Source organism: Eublepharis macularius, chromosome 3 (assembly GCF_028583425.1).
Source record: "Eublepharis macularius isolate TG4126 chromosome 3, MPM_Emac_v1.0, whole genome shotgun sequence".
NCBI classification, from domain to species: domain Eukaryota; kingdom Metazoa; phylum Chordata; class Lepidosauria; order Squamata; family Eublepharidae; genus Eublepharis; species Eublepharis macularius.
The window spans coordinates 4,296,975-4,314,571 of NC_072792.1; the positions used below are offsets into that span (position 1 = coordinate 4,296,975).

General features: G+C 47.5%; 1 protein-coding gene across 6 annotated transcripts in view; it reads right to left on the reverse strand.

The window, feature by feature from the left end:
- Nucleotides 1-946: 946 nt before the first annotated feature.
- Nucleotides 947-17,597, reverse strand: part of AKAP11 (A-kinase anchoring protein 11) — a 74,178-nt gene continuing 57,527 nt past the window's right edge. For 4 of the 6 annotated variants that reach the window (XM_054974216.1, XM_054974218.1, XM_054974215.1 and 1 more), the window contains one exon: nucleotides 10,706-15,196. In XM_054974216.1, the coding sequence (XP_054830191.1) occupies nucleotides 15,047-15,196 (150 nt within the window). In that variant the 3' untranslated portion in view covers nucleotides 10,706-15,046. Of the gene's footprint in view, nucleotides 2,046-10,396; nucleotides 10,628-10,705; nucleotides 15,197-17,597 lie in introns of those variants that run through there. The other 2 variants (XR_008596686.1, XM_054974217.1) reach the window with 2 other exon arrangements.

Here is a 17,597-nt window from a genome sequence, read left to right on the forward strand (position 1 = left end):
TCCCGAAACGTTTCGGCTTTTTCTTTCGGCTATCCCGAAACGTTTCGGCATTCCCCGAAACGTTTCGGGATAGCAGAAGAATGCCGAAACACTTTTGTTTCGGCATTCTTTCGGCATTCTGAATGCCGAAACGCACATCCCTAGTGTTTAGATTAAAATATCTCAGCACAGATTCTGGCTTACTCATCCTTACTCAGGCCCATATTTCCCCTGTTTTAAAATGTATTTATTTATTTAAAACATTCATAAGCCCACTTTTCATCCAGATAATGGAACCCAATTTGCCTCAGGCTAACTTACTTTACAGAGAAAGCACAATATCCTACTATAAAAAAGGCCAAACATGTTCCAGACAACTCACTTCCTACCCTGTTGCGCTTCCAGAAGGCACTGCCATAGAGGGAAGACCAGAAGAGGCAGCCCATCCCTCCAGAGAGCACACCACGGTGGGAAGCCCAGGCCGGGATCAGGCATGGAGCAGGTGGCAATGCCCGTCTCCCCTTCACTCAGCTGAGATCAGGAACGGAGCAGGTGGCAATGCCCCCCCGCCTTCACCCATCTGGGATCAGGAGCGGAGCAGGTGGCGATGCCTGCCCCCTTCACCCAGCTGGGATCAGGAGCAAAGCAGGTGGTGATGCCCGCCCCCCACCTTCATCCAGCTGGGATCAGGAGCGAAGTGGGGGGCAATGCCTACTCCCCCCCTTCACCCAGCTGGGATCAGGCACAGAGCAGGTTGCAATGCCCGCCCACCCCCACTATCACCCGGCTGAGCACAGAAGCAGATCAGGTGGCTACGCCTGCCCCCCCTTCACCCAGCTGGGTTCAGGAGCAATGAAAAAGAAAAGTATGGCCGTTTCTGCAACCGCAGTAGAGACAAGGGAGGGGTTACCCACAGAAACGTCTGCACTCTATGTGCACGCCACCACAATAATGAATGATTATACAATTTTCAAAGTGCAAGTGCCTCTTGTTCATTGAGCCAATATTGCAATTCATACAAAGACCATTGCTCATAGGACAATTCATACATGTGCAAATCGTACAAGTGCAAAATCATACATGTGCAATTTCATTTCTGGTGCAGTACAACTCTACAACTCTACAATACCAGGTATATCAGTAATACAATGAATTTTATACAGATTCACTCCTTCCTCTCCTTCAACTAGTTCTTCATAGAGTGTTTTCATCATAGATGGCACGCTCCTGAAGAAGGTGGCACGAAATCTGCGTTCGTAGCCGGCCCCAGATTGAGCGTGGCGGTCTCCACTCCCTCCTTTGGAATTTATTTGGGTTCAGGAGCAAAGCAGGTGGCAATGCCCACCCACCACCTTCACCCAGCTGGGATCAGGCACAGAGCAGGTGACAATGCCCACTCCACGCCATCACCTAACTAAAGAAGCTCCCTTGGAATCAATGCCAAACCTAAAGTGGAAAACCACAACCAAGGGACCAAGGAAATTTACAGTAGAGTAATATCGTATGGTTTTATAGTTATTTAAAGTGACCCTTTGAAGTAAACAACAATCCTTATAAATATAAATATATTCCAATATACAAATTCTTCTATAATTCCATACAAAATTCTTATAGAAAATTCTATCCACAGTCCAATAAATAAATATACAAATTAGCACAATTGATTGACGCAATTAATAAGTCAACAGACGGCCAAAATGATGCTCCTGTGTGGGCGCTTTAAATCATGATGCACAACAGAGAATCCTTTATAACTTCTTGTTTGTTTCCTGTATCAATCAGGCGCATCAAATCTACTGGCACACTGACTGACACAGGAGAGAGCTCAACCACCAGATTTGATGCTTAGCGGAAAGGTCTGTTGACTCTTGATGAAGCAACATATTGAGAAACAAGCGTATTGATAGCTGGTCCCTAGTTGGGTCTGTGGGTCCTACGTGACTCTTTATTAGCCGATTCCACCTGTAAAAGAAGAATTCCATTACTAAGAATTACCATTATATTTAATTGTGGACACTTACCTTATGTTTATTGGGGACACCTTCGGGAATAGTCCTTCTTCACACCTATAGAGAAAAAGGAAAGAAACAAACAAGAATAACTATAAAACTACATAACCATACAATATTACTCTACTGTAAGTTTCCTTGGTCCCTTGGGTGTGGTTTTCCACTTTAGGTGTGGGATCAGGCATGGAGCAGGTGGCAATGCTTGCCCCCGCCTTCACCCAGCCGGGATCTGGAGTGGAGCAGGTGGCAATGACTGCCCCCTGCCTTTACCTGGCTGGGATCAGGCACAGAGCAGGTAGCAATGCCCACCCCCCCCCACACACACACACTATCACCCAGCTGGGCACAGAAGCAGATCTGGTGGCTATGCCTATCCCCCCTTCACCCAGCTGGGATCAGGCGCAGAGCAGGTGACAATGCCCACTCCACGCCATCACCCAGCTGGGTTCAGGAGTGGAGCAGATGGCAATGCCCACTCCACGCCATCACCCGGCTGGGTTCAGGAGTGGAGCAGATGGCAATGCCTGCATCCCGCCTTCACCCAGCTGGGATCAGGAGCGGAGCAGGTGGCAGTGTCCTCCCCCTACCTTCACATGGCCAGGATCAGGCATGGTTGCTAACTAAAGAAGCTCCCTTGGAATCAACGCCAAACGTAAAGTGGAAAACCACACCCAAGGGACCAAGGAAACTTACAGTAGAGTAATATCGTATGGTTAGAGAATAACTATACAAGAATAACTATAAAACTACATAACCATACGATATTACTCTACTGTAAGTTTCCTTGGTCCCTTGGGCATGGTTTTCCACTTTAGGTGTGGGATCAGGCATGGAGCAGGTGGCAATGCTTGCCCCTGCCTTCACCCGGCTGGGATCTGGAGCGGAGGAGGTGGCGATGACTGCCCCCCACCTTTACCTGGCTGGGATTAGGTACAGAGCAGGAGGCAATGTCCAACCCCTCTTCAGCTGGCTGAGATCAGGAATGGATCAGGTGGCAATAACCGCCCTCCCTTCATGCTGGCAATGGCTGCCCCCGCCTTCACTTGGCCAGGATCAGGAGCAGAGCAGGTGGCAATGCCCACCCCCTGCCTTCACCCAGCATGGAGCAGGTTGCAATGCCTTCCCCCCCTTCAAGTGGCCGGAATCAGCCATGGAGCAGGAGGCAATGCCTGCTCCCCTTCACCCAGGCTGAATCCACACTTCCCTACCTTCCGCTTTTCATGTGCATTAATCGTGCTGGATTCTCTCCCGCAATGTCCCAGTCTGTGTTCACATCCCTTCTCTTACTACTGCTGCCTTGTGCTATACTTTGTCCACATCCCTGGTAGAATCGTGCAATATGGTGTGGGTTTAGATCCGACGTTGCCAATGACGACATCACGTTCATTCCCCCCCCCCCCCCGTTTTTTCATCAGATTTCTGCTATAGCGTTTTTTGCTAAATTGCTATGTCGAGGCCACACCCCTATGATGCCTGTGATTGGTTAATGTTATTCTATGCCTTCTTCTTTGAAATCCATTGGACCATTATTCTGGCGGGCTAATTTGAACTGATATTTAAGGTGGGGGTGATCCAAACTCTCCAAACGGGCAGACTAATTATTTGACGTATTGTCGAAGGCTTTCACGGCCGGAGAACGATGGTTGTTGGGGGTTTTCCGGGCTGTATTGCCGTGGTCTTGGCATTGTAGTTCCTGACGTTTCGCCAGCAGCTGTGGCTGGCATCTTCAGAGAGATCTCTGTCTTTTGGTGCTACACCTCTGAAGATGCCAGCCACAGCTGCTGGCGAAACGTCAGGAACTACAATGCCAAGACCACGGCAATACAGCCCGGAAAACCCCCAACAACCATAATTATTTGACGCTTGAATGTAATGTTAGAATGACAGATTTCCGCTATACGGTAATTTCAACAGTTGAAAAAAAAATAATTTTAACAGCCACCAATATTTCCGACTGTTCGACATCCAAAAAATGACACAGAAATGGAAATGATGCCACTCCTTGATGTCTCCGCGGGGATTTTGGAGCACCCCGATTAAGATTTATGGCCAGGATTGTGCAACAATGCTGGGAAAGTCCCCTTTTTAAACAAAAAAAGGGGGGGAAGGGCAGGCAGGCAGATATGCTGCAGAGAGAGTGGAAAAGCTTGATAATTGCACGGCAAAGAGGGATGGTGTTCCGGAAAGGCTGCAAACATGGAAGTGGGGTGGTTTGAAGGGGGCGGTCTCCTTGTGAAATGCTTCTATTTGTCCACATGCACAGTGAGAACCACGCAAGAAAAGCGTTTGAACGCATGACAAATTCGTCTGAGGCGCAACACGAAAGACGCGAACGAATGGCGGGATTGAGGTAAGAGTATGTGAACAGCCCTCTGAGAAGCGAATAATGGGTGGGGGAATAGCGGGAAACTTGAGACATGTGGATTTGGCCCCAGTTGGGATCAGTAGTGGAGCAGGTGGCAATGCCTCCCCCCACCCTCACCCAGCTGGGATCAGGAGTGGAGCAGGTGGCAATGTGGGACACCCCACCTTCACCTGGTTAGGATCAGTCACAGGATCAGCCTGTTGTTTTCCCCACAACCGGCTTTGTTACTAGTTATATTCTTCCACTTCAAAGAAGAAACGTATTTGACTGATTTCATACACTGGAGCATAATGTGATGATGTTAACATAACACTGGAAATTATTTTCTTGAGCAGTTCTGCTCTAATTACCTCAGTTACTTTTCCATGGAAACACCCTTGTCTGGTCATTTATTTGTTTAAATCCACAGAAGGTGACTACTGTTGGTTTTGAAGAGTGGATTGGAAGTTTCCAAGTCAACAAGATAGCCTGTATGCATTTTTGGTTGTGGTTGTGGGTGTGTGTATGTACATACACACATGTGTTCCTATTAACTTGAAGAAGTAGGGAAAACATGACTGGTTCTGTGATTAATGCAGCCCAGCTGCATTAGCTCCCAACACAACCAGAGGTAACAAAGCATCTGACCACTCATCTCTTGAAATAACAAAAGATTTAAAGTGTATGGGTATCGCTTGATGTCCAAGTACTATGGATTAAGGGCAGGGCTGCCAAGAGACAGGGACAAAACTCCCCTGGCCCAAGGTCAGTTGAGGGCCCTGAGCTGAGGCTCAGCTGAGCTGCAGTCTTGTGCCAGAGTGTTGGATGTGTGGCTGTTACTGCCATGTAAATCGAATGCCTGTTTATTTATTTATTCAATTTATATTCCGCCCTCCCCGCATCAGCAGGCTCAGGGTGGATTACAATCGGTATAGTAATTTAAAATACATATAGCTTTAAAACTAATAAAACCACATAAATATTTAAAACATACAACAGCAGACTTCTCCAAAAACACCACCCATCTCCAAAAGTATTTAACAGGCTGGGTGGTAGATACTTCTAGTAGGGGGGGATGTTTTCCTCTAGTCGGCCAGCGGGGAGGCCCAACCAGCATCAACCTGGTGGAAAAGCCTGGTGGAAAAGCTCCGTCTTGCAGGCCTGGCGGAAGGATAACAAATCTGGCCGGGCCCTGGTCTCTATAGACAGAGTGTTCCACCAGGTTGGCTCTGGTCGACGCTAGGCGGGCCTCCCTGGGGCCAGGGACCATTAACAGCTGTTTGTCATTGGATCGAAGCATCCTCCGGGGCTCATATAAGGAGAGGAGGTCCCGCAGATACACCAGTCCCAGTCTGCATAGGGCTTTATAGGTTAGTGCCAAAACCTTGAATCTGATCCGGTACTCCTCCGGTAACCACTGCATCTGGCGCAATACCGGTGTTTTTCATGTCGGCAGTAAATCTATCACCCCAAAGACACAAAAGGAGGGATCCAGCCCCCCCTCCCCTTTGTGCTTGCAACTAAGCACACAGCTTGGTTGCAGCCTCAGCATTCTCTTGCACCTGTGTGCCAACTGGGATTGGGAAGCACAAGCAGGTGAGACTAAGTCCGTGTGTGCTCCACCTCCCAAGCCCCGTGCAATCTTCTTGTACTGCACCAGCGAGCACCTGCAGCTGTCAATACTTAATGGGCTGCCTTCTGGCTCCTTGCAGCCCCTGCTGTACCTATGGAAGCCAGCAGCATGGAGTACCAATTTGACATGCACCAGCAGAAGATTCTGCAAGTGAGAAGAGTTTTTGCCAGTCCTCCTGGGAAGCAATTCTCTTGCAGCTATAGGGGGTCTTGGGTGACATTTACTGTGCAAGCTTAGTGCCACTTCTGCATCTGTTGCTCTTCAACGTAAGCCCCACCCCCTCATTCCCAAGTAAGTTTAGGAGTAGCGTAGCTTAAATTCAGCACACCTCCCAGCAGGTGTCAGCAGAGGAGAGTTATTTCTTCAAGTCCAATCTAGTCTTTAACAGGAAGTCCGGGTAGGAGGAAGTGGTGCCTAATTAGGCATGCTTAATGGGAGCACCTCCACTCGGTATGTCTCTGCTTGAAAGTTTGTGAGGGGCTGGTTGGCTCTCTTGTAAACTGAGATCTCGTTGGAAGGGTTTCTTATGCGCTTCACAACTTGGCAGCAGAAGAGAAAAAGAACGTTGTGTTGGAGTTTCCAACCTCCCCCCCAAGTCCGAGTGCTTCAACTGCTTGAGGATTTCTGTCCTTTTTCATCTTTCCCTTCTGCTGTTCCTTTGGGTCGGTGCATTTTTTCTCTCTTCAGGTCTTGATCAAAATAAACAAGTGTCGTTAGGTCCTTGGGTGTTAAATCATGTGTGATTATTTGTAAGACGTTCTCCAGTTGGGATCACTTAAATCAGCTAAAACAAGAAGTCTGGTGGTTTCTGAAAGAGTTATTGAAGCATACACTTTTGCCAAGTGGACTGATGCAGATTGATGGTGTCTCACCTGTGGGGAAATCCTGTGCGCGCCCTCTTGCATTGTTTTTATTTCTTGACTTCATTTATACTTGCCTTTCTTCCCATGGGGACCTGGAGCACCTTATGTCATTCTCCTCTCCTCCATTTTTTCCCTGTGGTAGGTTAGGCTAAGTGTCTGTGACTGGCCCAAGATCACTCAGCAGGCTTCCACGGCAGAGTGGGGAAATGAATATGGGCAGGGCTTTTTTTCAGCAGGAACGCGGCGGAACGGAGTTCCGGAACCTCTTGAAAATGGTCACATGGCCGGTGGCCCCGCCCCCTGATCTCCAGACAGAGGGGAGTTGAGATGGCCCTCCATGCCGCCAAGCGGCGTGGAGGGCCATCTCAACTCCCCTCTGTCTGGAGATCAGGGGGCGGGGCCACCAGCCATGTGACCATTTTCTCCAAGGGCAACCCACTGAGTTCTGCCACCTCTTTTCCCAGAAAAAAGCCCTGAACATGGGTCTCTTAGATCGTGGTCTGACACTACCCACTGCACCACCCTTTGGAGACTCAGACTCCCTGTCTCTTCCCCCTGAAATTTTTACCAGTCCCTTATTTTTCTTCCCCCATTAAGCATCTTTACATTTTGTGTCTCACTATATTCTGTGGTGCTTATTCCCACCAGTAACTTGTGTCTCTTGTACATTTAATTTATAGTGCAAGGGAGCATTCTAGCTAGGTCCCTTGGCTGGGAAGTCTTACTGATTCTGCTCCTTCTTCTTTTTGGGGGGGGGGGGGGTTAAACACTATAATTTTTTCTAACATTCATATTGGTCAGGATGGAGGTTCTGAATGAGTATTTCCTGCAATTACCAAGGAGACACCTCCTAGGATGTTTTAAAGCACCGTCTTCTAGAGTTGGGGGACAGCCAGGACTCAGTGTTTAATTTAGAGAAGAGATACTTTGGAGGAAGAAGCCACAAGGCTTTTCTTTTCTTTTTTTAACAGAGATGCAATTGTAAGCAGTCGGCCCGGCCTCCGCCATCTTTAATAGCCATTTAATATGGTTATGTGTGATATTAAATGTCAACAGGCCCCTGGATTTAAAATGGCAGTTTACATTGCAGCCAGGGGAAGTACAGCTGACAGTTGCTGAGTCCTGCCCGGGAAACACAGCCATGAATGGAATGTCGCATAGGAATGCAGAGATTCGTGGTGATTAGTTTTGCAGTCCCCCAGGCCCCTAAGGAATCCAGAGCAACAAAGGTCTCGCAGAGTCATCCCCACTTAATACATTCCTTTCCCTCCTTCCCTGAGGAGCTAATCAAATGGCATTCATAAGTATTTATAATTCATTCCTGGGAAGATACATTCCCCAATTAAAGCCATCAACTTAGTTCTGGTAGACTTCATTAACAAACTGCCCTTTTGTGCAGCACTAGAATAAATTTTGCATTCTCTTTCACACACCCCGGCAGTTACTCCCAGGAACTGACAGTTGGAGTCTTTGTTCTAGCAGCTACGTGGGCTATCCTACCTCAGGGCACGTTTTATCATATAAAAGTAGTGCCCTGGCCCCATTCAAATTGTGCACGCTTCTTGGCTGCTCCTTTAGGGTCTCTTCCCTAAGACTCTCTCTCTGTACATGCTTACTGGATCCAAAGCGCTGTTCCCTTGAGGTTTGCCCTAAGCCACTTGCTCTCCTGGCCGAGAACGCTGGCATTTGAAGCTACTCTCTTCTCCCAAGGACCGGACTACTCTTCAGGATAGGTAGATATACTTATTCCCCTCTCTCTGTCCCAACTTCTGGCTAGCTTCCTAGTGTGTGTGACCTCCCCCCTGCCCCCGAATTTCTGTGTGTATGTGCATGCTTAATAAAAATTTTTATTTGAACTTAAGCATCAGCCTCATTTGCTATTTTGGAAGGACCTCGTAACACTGGTGAACAAGATCCCGTAGTTGTCGGCCTTTTGCATAGCTATCTTCCTTGCCTGCTAATTCCCCCCACAAATTCTCTTACTTGCAAGGAGACCAATTCCGGTTACACAATCTGCTATTAGAGATGTTCAGTGGCCTCAGTTTATATCTCCTTGGCCAATAAGGCAGGCCAGGTTAAAGAGAATGAAATGGGCCCAAGGCCATGGGAAGAATGGCAACAGGACACGGGTCTCTCCAGTTCCAGCCCAGCACTCCAACCACTGCACCCAACTGGCTCATTAGAAATAGTGTCGTACATGAATGACTCGATGAACACAATTGAACAAGAACTCTCTCCAAGCAGCAGCAGCAGTTGTAATGCTGTGGAATCTGTGTGAGCTGGCTGCAGGAAAGCCTGTGCTAGCCCTTGTGTTCTTTTCTTTATTTCTACTGAATACAGTTAGCCTGTGCTGACTAAAGTGGATTGAGAACCCCAGAGAGAACCAGCACCATTCCCCAGTAGGAAAAGGGAGGGTGGTCGTGTATGGAACCAACAGGAAAAAAACTTCACTATCTGCATACATTTCTAGTTCCCCTTGAGAGTTCTCCCTCTTTTTCTGGTATAGGCTTCTTTTTTAGCTACCTTAGTGGGCCAGCTAGGGTTCCCTTTGTATGAAACTGTTGCTTCCACAGTTCCCTGTACCGAGTATCTTTGGAGGGATAAGGTATTAAACCTGGGACCTTCTGCATGCCGAACAGACTCCGCCACTGAGCCACAGTCTCTCCCTTCTGGGGGTGGGGAAGGGCCGGAGGATGAGCCAGAGAGAGACCTGTCTCTTCCCTGAGCAGTCTGACAAAAATGGCAATCTATTCTCCCAGAGTTTGTCTAATCAAGTTCAGAAAAACTGAGAATAGCATCATGGCGCCCAATCCCATTGCATTACTCACGAGAAGCCCTCCCTTGTTCACCATGGGCTCTGGAGGCATGGACGGTGGCTGAACCCGAGACCAGCTTGGCTGCCCTGCACTTGGTCTTGCGCCTCTAGCCTGACTTAGGGACAGGTTTGCCAGGTCCAGGTTGGGGAATTCCTGGAGATTTTGGGGGGGGGGGGAGCCTGGAGAGGGTGAGGTTTGGGGAGGGGCCTCAGTGGGATATAATGCCATCGCGTTCACCCTTCATTTTCTCCAGGGGAACGGGTTTCTGCTGCCTGGAGATCAGCTGCAATTCCGGGAGGTCTTCAGCTACCACCTGGAGGCTGGCCACCTTACTTAGGGATGTGGCGAAACCCACTCCGCAGCCCCCTCCTGGATGGATAGATGGATGGGTGGCAACATTGTCCTCACTATGCTGCTGTTTACAATGAACCTTGAACCCAGAGATAGGTACAGCTCCAGCTTTACTTCATTCAGCAATTTCTCTTGGATAGCTCCAGTACTGGGAGCAGGCTCACCGCCCAGGGAAGTGCCCTCATTTCCATAGGCCAGGCTCCGTTCTTCTAGCTCTCCTCTCTGTTGCACACCTGACTTCTCAGAGCAGTGGCTCTTAAGGAGTGGCCCAGAACCCCACCCCTGGTTTAGGATCCTACCCTTTCCCCACCGTGCTATGGCTCTCGGAGAATCCCCTCTCCTCCCAATGTCGCTGTAAAGGCTGTCTATCTTAGGTCCAACTGACCGGAGTCTGGCCACACCTGGGCTACAGGCCTCTGGGGTGGGCCCATCCTGCCAGCTCCTGTGCAGAATCCTTGGCTGCTTCTCCCCTAGGTAGGGCTTCCTCTTCTCTCTCCCTCGTCTTCCTTGGGCAGCATATGCTCGCAGTATCACTGGAAACTCCTGGCCAGAGTGAGAAGTGTACCGCCAGGAGACTTCTGTCATGTAGCACTTGGTCACTTCTGTCATGTAGCACTTGGTCACTTTGTCAGCTGCAATAGTAGGGGAGCACATGAGGTCTTCAGCAAAGGAAAACTAACAAAATCTAGGAATCATTGCAACACAGAGAATTGGTTTGCACAATTTATTTTAAGATATTGCTAAAACAAGGATTGAGTGGAACCTGAAATTCATATAACCATCACATTTCTAAGAACAATAAAATGACACTCTTACTCAGTGAAAAGATCGTTGTTGATTTCATTTAATATGTGTGTGTGTGTTTGTGTGTAAAGATTTATTCCAACTGTTTTTAGCTTATAAATTAAGGGCCACTCCACGTTATATCCTATCTGCACATAAACGTCTCCTACGTAGGAAGAAACATGATATCTATGTGTAGGTTGTACACACACATGTATTTGACTGTTTCTACATGCACAGAGAACTCACATGAACACATCATGTGCGCTCCATGCTGGAAAAGGAACAACAGCCCTACAGAGCTAGCTGAAGTACAATACAGATACAAAAGCTCAAATAATTTACTTTTGGATTTGCTGCTCCAACTCAAATAGGACTAGCTGGTCAGACAAGTGGCTCACACCTCAACTCCTTCTCAGCATCACGAGCCTGAGAAGAATCTTGAGGTCTTCCTCCTAGCTTGTGACTCCTAGAGAATAAATGGTTAAAGATTTCAGGTGCAAGCCACCCTTCTGAAGGATCATGCTCCAGACGTTCCTTAATTCCCACCTGTACACAGCACCTAGGAGAGATCCTTTGGGTTGGTAAGGAGCAGTATAGGATAGTCAGGGAGATGAAGCCCTGTGAAAAGAGCTTTTAAATACTTCTTCCCAAGCTGTTCTCCAACAGATTTTTTTAACTTTTTACCTCCCCAGGCAGAACTCCTGTGCTTTCAACAGCTGCTCTGCATTTCTGGGCCATGGGTCATTGCACATGGTAAATTTCTGCCCTTCACAGAACTTACAGGCACAGGATCCCTGCCAGACTAATAGGTGGCAAACTCAACCATCTTCTCAGAGTGCAATGAAGCCCGCGTCATGTAAGCTGGAGGCTGAAGCTGTGAAGGAACCCGACTGTGCATGCACAACCATGTCTCTCTGTGTGTGGAAAGGGGGTGTTGCAAGAATGGAGGCCATTCTGTGGGCTTCAAACCAAGGCCTTACCGGGGGCGGGGGGGTGGGATCGCTTGCCTTTATCAATGGCCACCTGTCACCACAATTCTCCAAGATGTTTACTGAGAAGCAGCTTCCGCAAACTTTGATTTTACTTCTCAGTAAATTTACTTGGGATTACAGTCAGGCTACAATTTACCACAACTTTGTGCCACTAATCTAATCAACTGTACCTCCGATGTTTGGCATTAACTAATATTCAGATGTTACAAGGCAAGGATAACTACCTAGAGCTTACAGCTCCACCTGTTAACAGGAATGTACAAAGATGGCTTGGAAATAAAGTGACCAGAAACCACACCCTACAAACTAAAGCAATATTGACAGTAGAGAAATTCAGTGAAAAGCGGAGAACACTTTTGCACTTGACTCACCACCATAAACGAAAGCGGTGTGGTAGGAGAAGCAGCAGCAACAGTTGGCATTTTGCTTCCAGAGGTGCTTTTATGTCTGTTGGAAGCAAACTAACATGTTCTCTTCCGACAGCTGGATCCTAGTTACCACCAAGGAAAGGAACAACAACGTTTCCCATGCTCTTGTCCTCCCAGCAATCCCTTCCGGGCCTGGGAAAGAGGATACACGGAGTCGAGGGAGAAACATGGATGGATTAACAGCTATGCTGGGTGGGGGGGCTGTAGTGGGAAGGAGCTGAAGTGGGAGAATGATCAGAAGGGACTGCTGCAGGGAGAGGAACATGGCAAACACTCACGTTCCTTCAGCTGCTGGAGGGCAATGCCTGTCCTTCCTAGTGACATTGATCAGATACAGAATGATTCTTTCCACACCTAGGATTCCCTTCCAAAATGATTTGATTAAAATAGCTATGCAGTTTTAACATCTGCTGCAAAAGTTTATCATTTGCTATGTACCCCCCTGGAACACAAATAACCATAAACAGAAAAAGTCCCCAAGAAAACTAGTAAAGGGTTAATAATAGTCCTGGAACAGTACTCCCACGTGCTGCCTTCTTGACACTGCATGAGCTATTGACTGACTAATAATTCTTTCAAACCTGATGCTACTGGCTTAATCCATTAGGATGCATTTCTAAAGACCTCCTCATATTATTTCCTTTATGTATCTTTTCTTTATATGAAAATACTTTATATGTAACTATTGTAACTTTTATAAATTGGAGCCTATCCTCTAAGACTAGAGATTCCTGCAAAAGATACCAAAACATTCTAGCATTTTAGAACTCCAAAAGGTCCGCTAAAGAGTTCTTTCTGAAACAGTGCAAGTAGTACAAACACAGCATTCTGCAGCAAGACGCACCGAGGCAAGATGCTTATATCACACTGGTCCCTGGTCCCAACTCTCCAAAAACGTGTGTACGTGTATATTATTTTCAGTGTAGAAGAACATTCCTCATGTCGTGTTGGAATACCCTAATGAGCATTGCAGCAGTATCTACGAAGCCACACTGTTGTAAAACTATTGTACTATACACACATTTCCTACTCTGCAGTGCTGCTACTTAGCTCAAATAGGGTTGCCAGGTCCCAACCCAGATATCCTGCCTATCATTTTATAAGCTGCAACAACGAACCTTCAGTGTCTCCATCTTTCTCTGTCAAGGATCCTGAACACGATGGAAAGAACTCTGTAGGGTTCAGCTCTGCCCATCAACTGAATTTCTGCTTGTCACACAGTTGCTAAAAGCACAGAAGCCCTGCTGCAAAGCACATTAGCAGCCCTAGTTGTTTCGCCCCAGACTGTTGCCTGCAACTTGCTGTAAGGTGCAAATAGAATCCTGTTTGTGACAGCAGATGGGAAAGACAGGCAGGGAGATGGCGCACTGAAACAGCACGGTGTGGGTCCCACTGGGGAGCATTTTTTGCCATTGTGAGGCTCTCAAAGATGAGCAACCAGGGAACTGGCAAGAAGTACACATAAAGAACTGACTGAAGACAACTTCTTGCTACATTTTTTTCAAATAAAACATACAGCAACATACTTTTATGACTACAATCCCAACTAAAATAAATGAAAACATTTTGAACAGCAATCTATAAATACAGCTTGGACAGAAAAGCTGGATTCTCTACAATTTGCCCTTCTAAATGACCTGAAACCCGGGAATGTTTTCTGTATGTCACAACAAGGCAGTATCCGTAAGATTAACAACAGGACTATTAATGAGGATAAGAAACCTAACGATCATACTTGAGCATATTTGGTTTATTCAACAGGCAGCAAAGATTTTGCCGTGTTCAAGAAAATCCCCCTCAGCTCCAAAAAGTGATGCTTGGCTGGACTGCAAGAGCCATCAGCTCCTGACAAATGGTTGGTTTTAAAGTCACAGCGTTTTTGGAAGGCCATGTGGGCGCCTGAAAAGAAGCTTACTGGAAAATATTAGGGCACTACTCTGAATCTGGCCTAAGACAATTGAGCGACATTCACCTGTGCCTGTGGGGATCCCTTTTCTAGGGCAAACAATGGCATTTGCTCGTCTCAAAACAAATAGCCCTTCAATCAACACGCGCTGCAGTTTTTAATCTTTACTTGCTTGTGCCGAGAGCCAGATTTTCCGGAAGGTCACTCTGAGTTGGAGGGGAGGTGTGGCAAGCCAAGACACTGCCTTCTCAAGGGGCCTTCCAGTAAGAACTTCCCCCTCTCCTCCTGACACCAGGCAAGTCCAGCTGCTGCTGCTGCTGCTGCTGCTTCCCTCTCCTGTTCCCCAGTGAAGCAAGGGGGCAAGGGGAACCTCTAGCCAGCAACGGACAGGCCGGCTGGCAACTCCTAGTGGATACAAAACCCAACGGAAAGAGCTGTGGCAACACATGTCAAATACAAATCTGGGTGGCTGCATGCAGCAGAGACACACACAGAGAAACTACAATAAGCAGCGCACACTCTTGTCTCGTTCTAGAGAAAGCAGCATTAGAAGGCTCCACAGAAATTCACTGCGCAGTTCCTGGGGCAGGATACGAGAAAAGTGAGAGAGGAACAAGTGAAGAGAGGCAGGAGCCCACGTGCTGGGCTTGAAGTGACAGAACTTCTGCCCTTGCTTGAGAGCCTGGGCGAGCTCATGACACAGAAGCGATTCTCCGCAGGGTTCTGAACACAGCACAAGTAAGAGACTGAACAGAGATGCTCAAGGTGAAGATGGGCCAAGTGAACAACATACAAAGGGCGGGACAACACAGCGACCTTTGCTTCCCATCAATGTTTCGCAAACGGCAGGTAACAGTACATTCACTCAGGGGAACGCATTATACACATTATCATACCCTTCAGAAAACTGCCACACAGTAACAACATCCCTTTTGGTATTCAGATGTAGTCCTGAAGCCATCCAAAGAGCGTTGGGGTTTCTGGAACTCTATCCCCATTGGTAGCCTTCTCCATGACTTCACAGTACTTCATCACTGCTTGGAAGAGGTCTCCCACTTTCCAGCCCCTCTCTCTCAATCTCTTTGAAAGCTAAGAGGAAGAAAAGAATTCACATGGTTTGAATTCAGCAGCAAAGACTGAAATGTAGTGAAAATTCCTCTGCAAGTTAAGCTTCAGCAATAGCATGAGAAAATTCTGCCTACGATATGGAGCTCCCCACAACCCTCCATTGGGCAGAGACAGAAAACGCTAGCTTTGTGTCCATCCATCACAATTACGTGAGAACTCTGTCCCGCCCTAACCTACCAAGACTTTGGCTTAAACAATTAATGGCGTAAACAATTAATGAAGCGATTTATCTTAGTCCTTTTCATGCCTTCTCTCCCCCGCAGTAAGTGCATTTTTCTAATCAACTTAGTTTTCTTATACTTGAGCAGGCAGAAAGATTTTGGGCCTTCTTTCCATTAAAAAGGAAAGGGAAAAATAGATTAACCACCACAACTATGAAGAGACAATAGTTTTTTGCCCTAAGTGGAGTAAGGAAAGAGAGAGATTTATTATTCCTATTATGTTAAAAGAAAAGCTTCCGTTCCTTCCTTGGGCAATCTCAATGTTATTGTCTGATAACTTTCCTGACAATCAAACCTCTGCTATAGTGGCTTCCTTTTTAGCCATGGTGATAAAGAAACAAGATTTTCATGAGTTTAGATAGTTTAAAGTGATAATGACGAGTTATGTCTGTGTGAATTGGGTATGTTCAAGTGTACAGTTCATATTTTGTTGGTGTTTGTATGGCTTATGGCTTCGGCTGGAAAAGCAATAAACATATTATTATAAAAAGGAAAGGGAAAAATAGATTAACCACCACAACTATGAAGAGACAAGGAAGAAATTGTTAGTATTTTACAGCTTTAAAAACAAAGCATCTTTAAAGTCCAGGGTCTTCCTAACAGCTCTGTCATTCATAGCTATGTGGATAACAAATAACAGCAAATTATTCCAAACACAAAATTAATAATCTCCTTGTGGAGGGCCACCCCCCCCCCTCCATTTTGTTCTGACCATCCTGCTGCCTGGAGGAAGAGAATACATTCTAGCAATTGGGCAGACTTGCTTCCTGTCCACGTGAGACGGAAAATGATTTGGTCAGAGCCATTAGCATACGTAGCACTAAAGTGCTCTGTGCTTGAGCTTGATAGAAACAGAATGTAGCCCTAATGTTGAATCACAGGAGTGAAATCTAGGGTGGAGGGCATTTCTCCACAAATGGAAATTATGGTCCCATTTGACAGTGAGAAGTGCATGTGGCGCTCCCTGTCTTTCTCTTCATTGCTCCCTGCCAACCCCTCCAGCCCCTGGGACAGAACCCCTCTAGTAATATGCATGCAGAAGCATGCATATTACTTCCATTCTGCAGTCTCTCCATCAGGGCCGGATCAACGGGGGAGGGCAGGGGGGTAGTCTGCCCCTGGCACTGCCAAAGAGGGGGCGCCGGGCGCAGCTGCCAGCTGCTGGGAGCACGCTGTCAGCAGTGTAGACAGCTGAGCAGGAGGGGAGACCACCCACACCATTCACCTGCCCAGCAGGAGGAGCCCGCGGCAAGCTGGCCACCCCCTCAGCGGGGCAGGCGAATAGCTTCGGTGGCCTTCCAGCCACCCACGCCGCCGCCAGCTCCATGGTGCACCATGCGCCAGGGCAGCCAGCTTGCTGTGCTGGCAGCACGCTCCGTCCCTGCGTGATGACATCACAGAAATGACGCCATCATGCAGCGCTGGGAGTGCACGTGCGGAGGGGGGGCAGACTTGGGTTGCCCTGGGCGCCAGCAACCCTAGATCCGGCCCTGCTCCCTAATGGCTACCTATGAAAGTACTGGCTATCACATGCTAAGCCCTTCATGGCCTTGGTCCGTATGGGACCGCCTCTCTCCCTATGTTCCTTTACAGCAGCTTCGCTCATCTGAACGGGGTCTCCTGCAGGTGCTACCTTGCACTTGGGTGAAATCAACAGCTGACTGTACATGTGCATTCTCTGTGGTGGCCCCCACCCTGTGGAATGCCCTGCCTGAGGAAGTCAGAAGAGCGCCCCCTCTCCAGGCCTTCCTCAAACGATGCAAAACTGAATTATTCAAGAGGACCTTTTACTCAGATAGGAGGACTGTACTGTAGGGAGGTGGTCTCACTAAAAAGATATGGACCATAGATTTCACCACTGTGTATCGTCTGTTGCTTTATGTCAAGTATGTGCTATGTATTATCTGTTGCTTTAAATATGAACCTGCTTGGTACTTCCATGTTGTTTAATGTCAGTCTTGGGATTACTTTTCCACAACATTTCTCCTGGTTGTTGTGGGTTTTCCAGGCTGTCTTGCCGTGGTCTTGGCATTGTAGTTCCTCAGGATGCCAATGCCAAGACCACGGCAAGACAGCCCGGAAAACCCACAACAGCCATCGTTCTCCGGCCGTGAAAGCCTTCGGCAATACAACATTTCTCC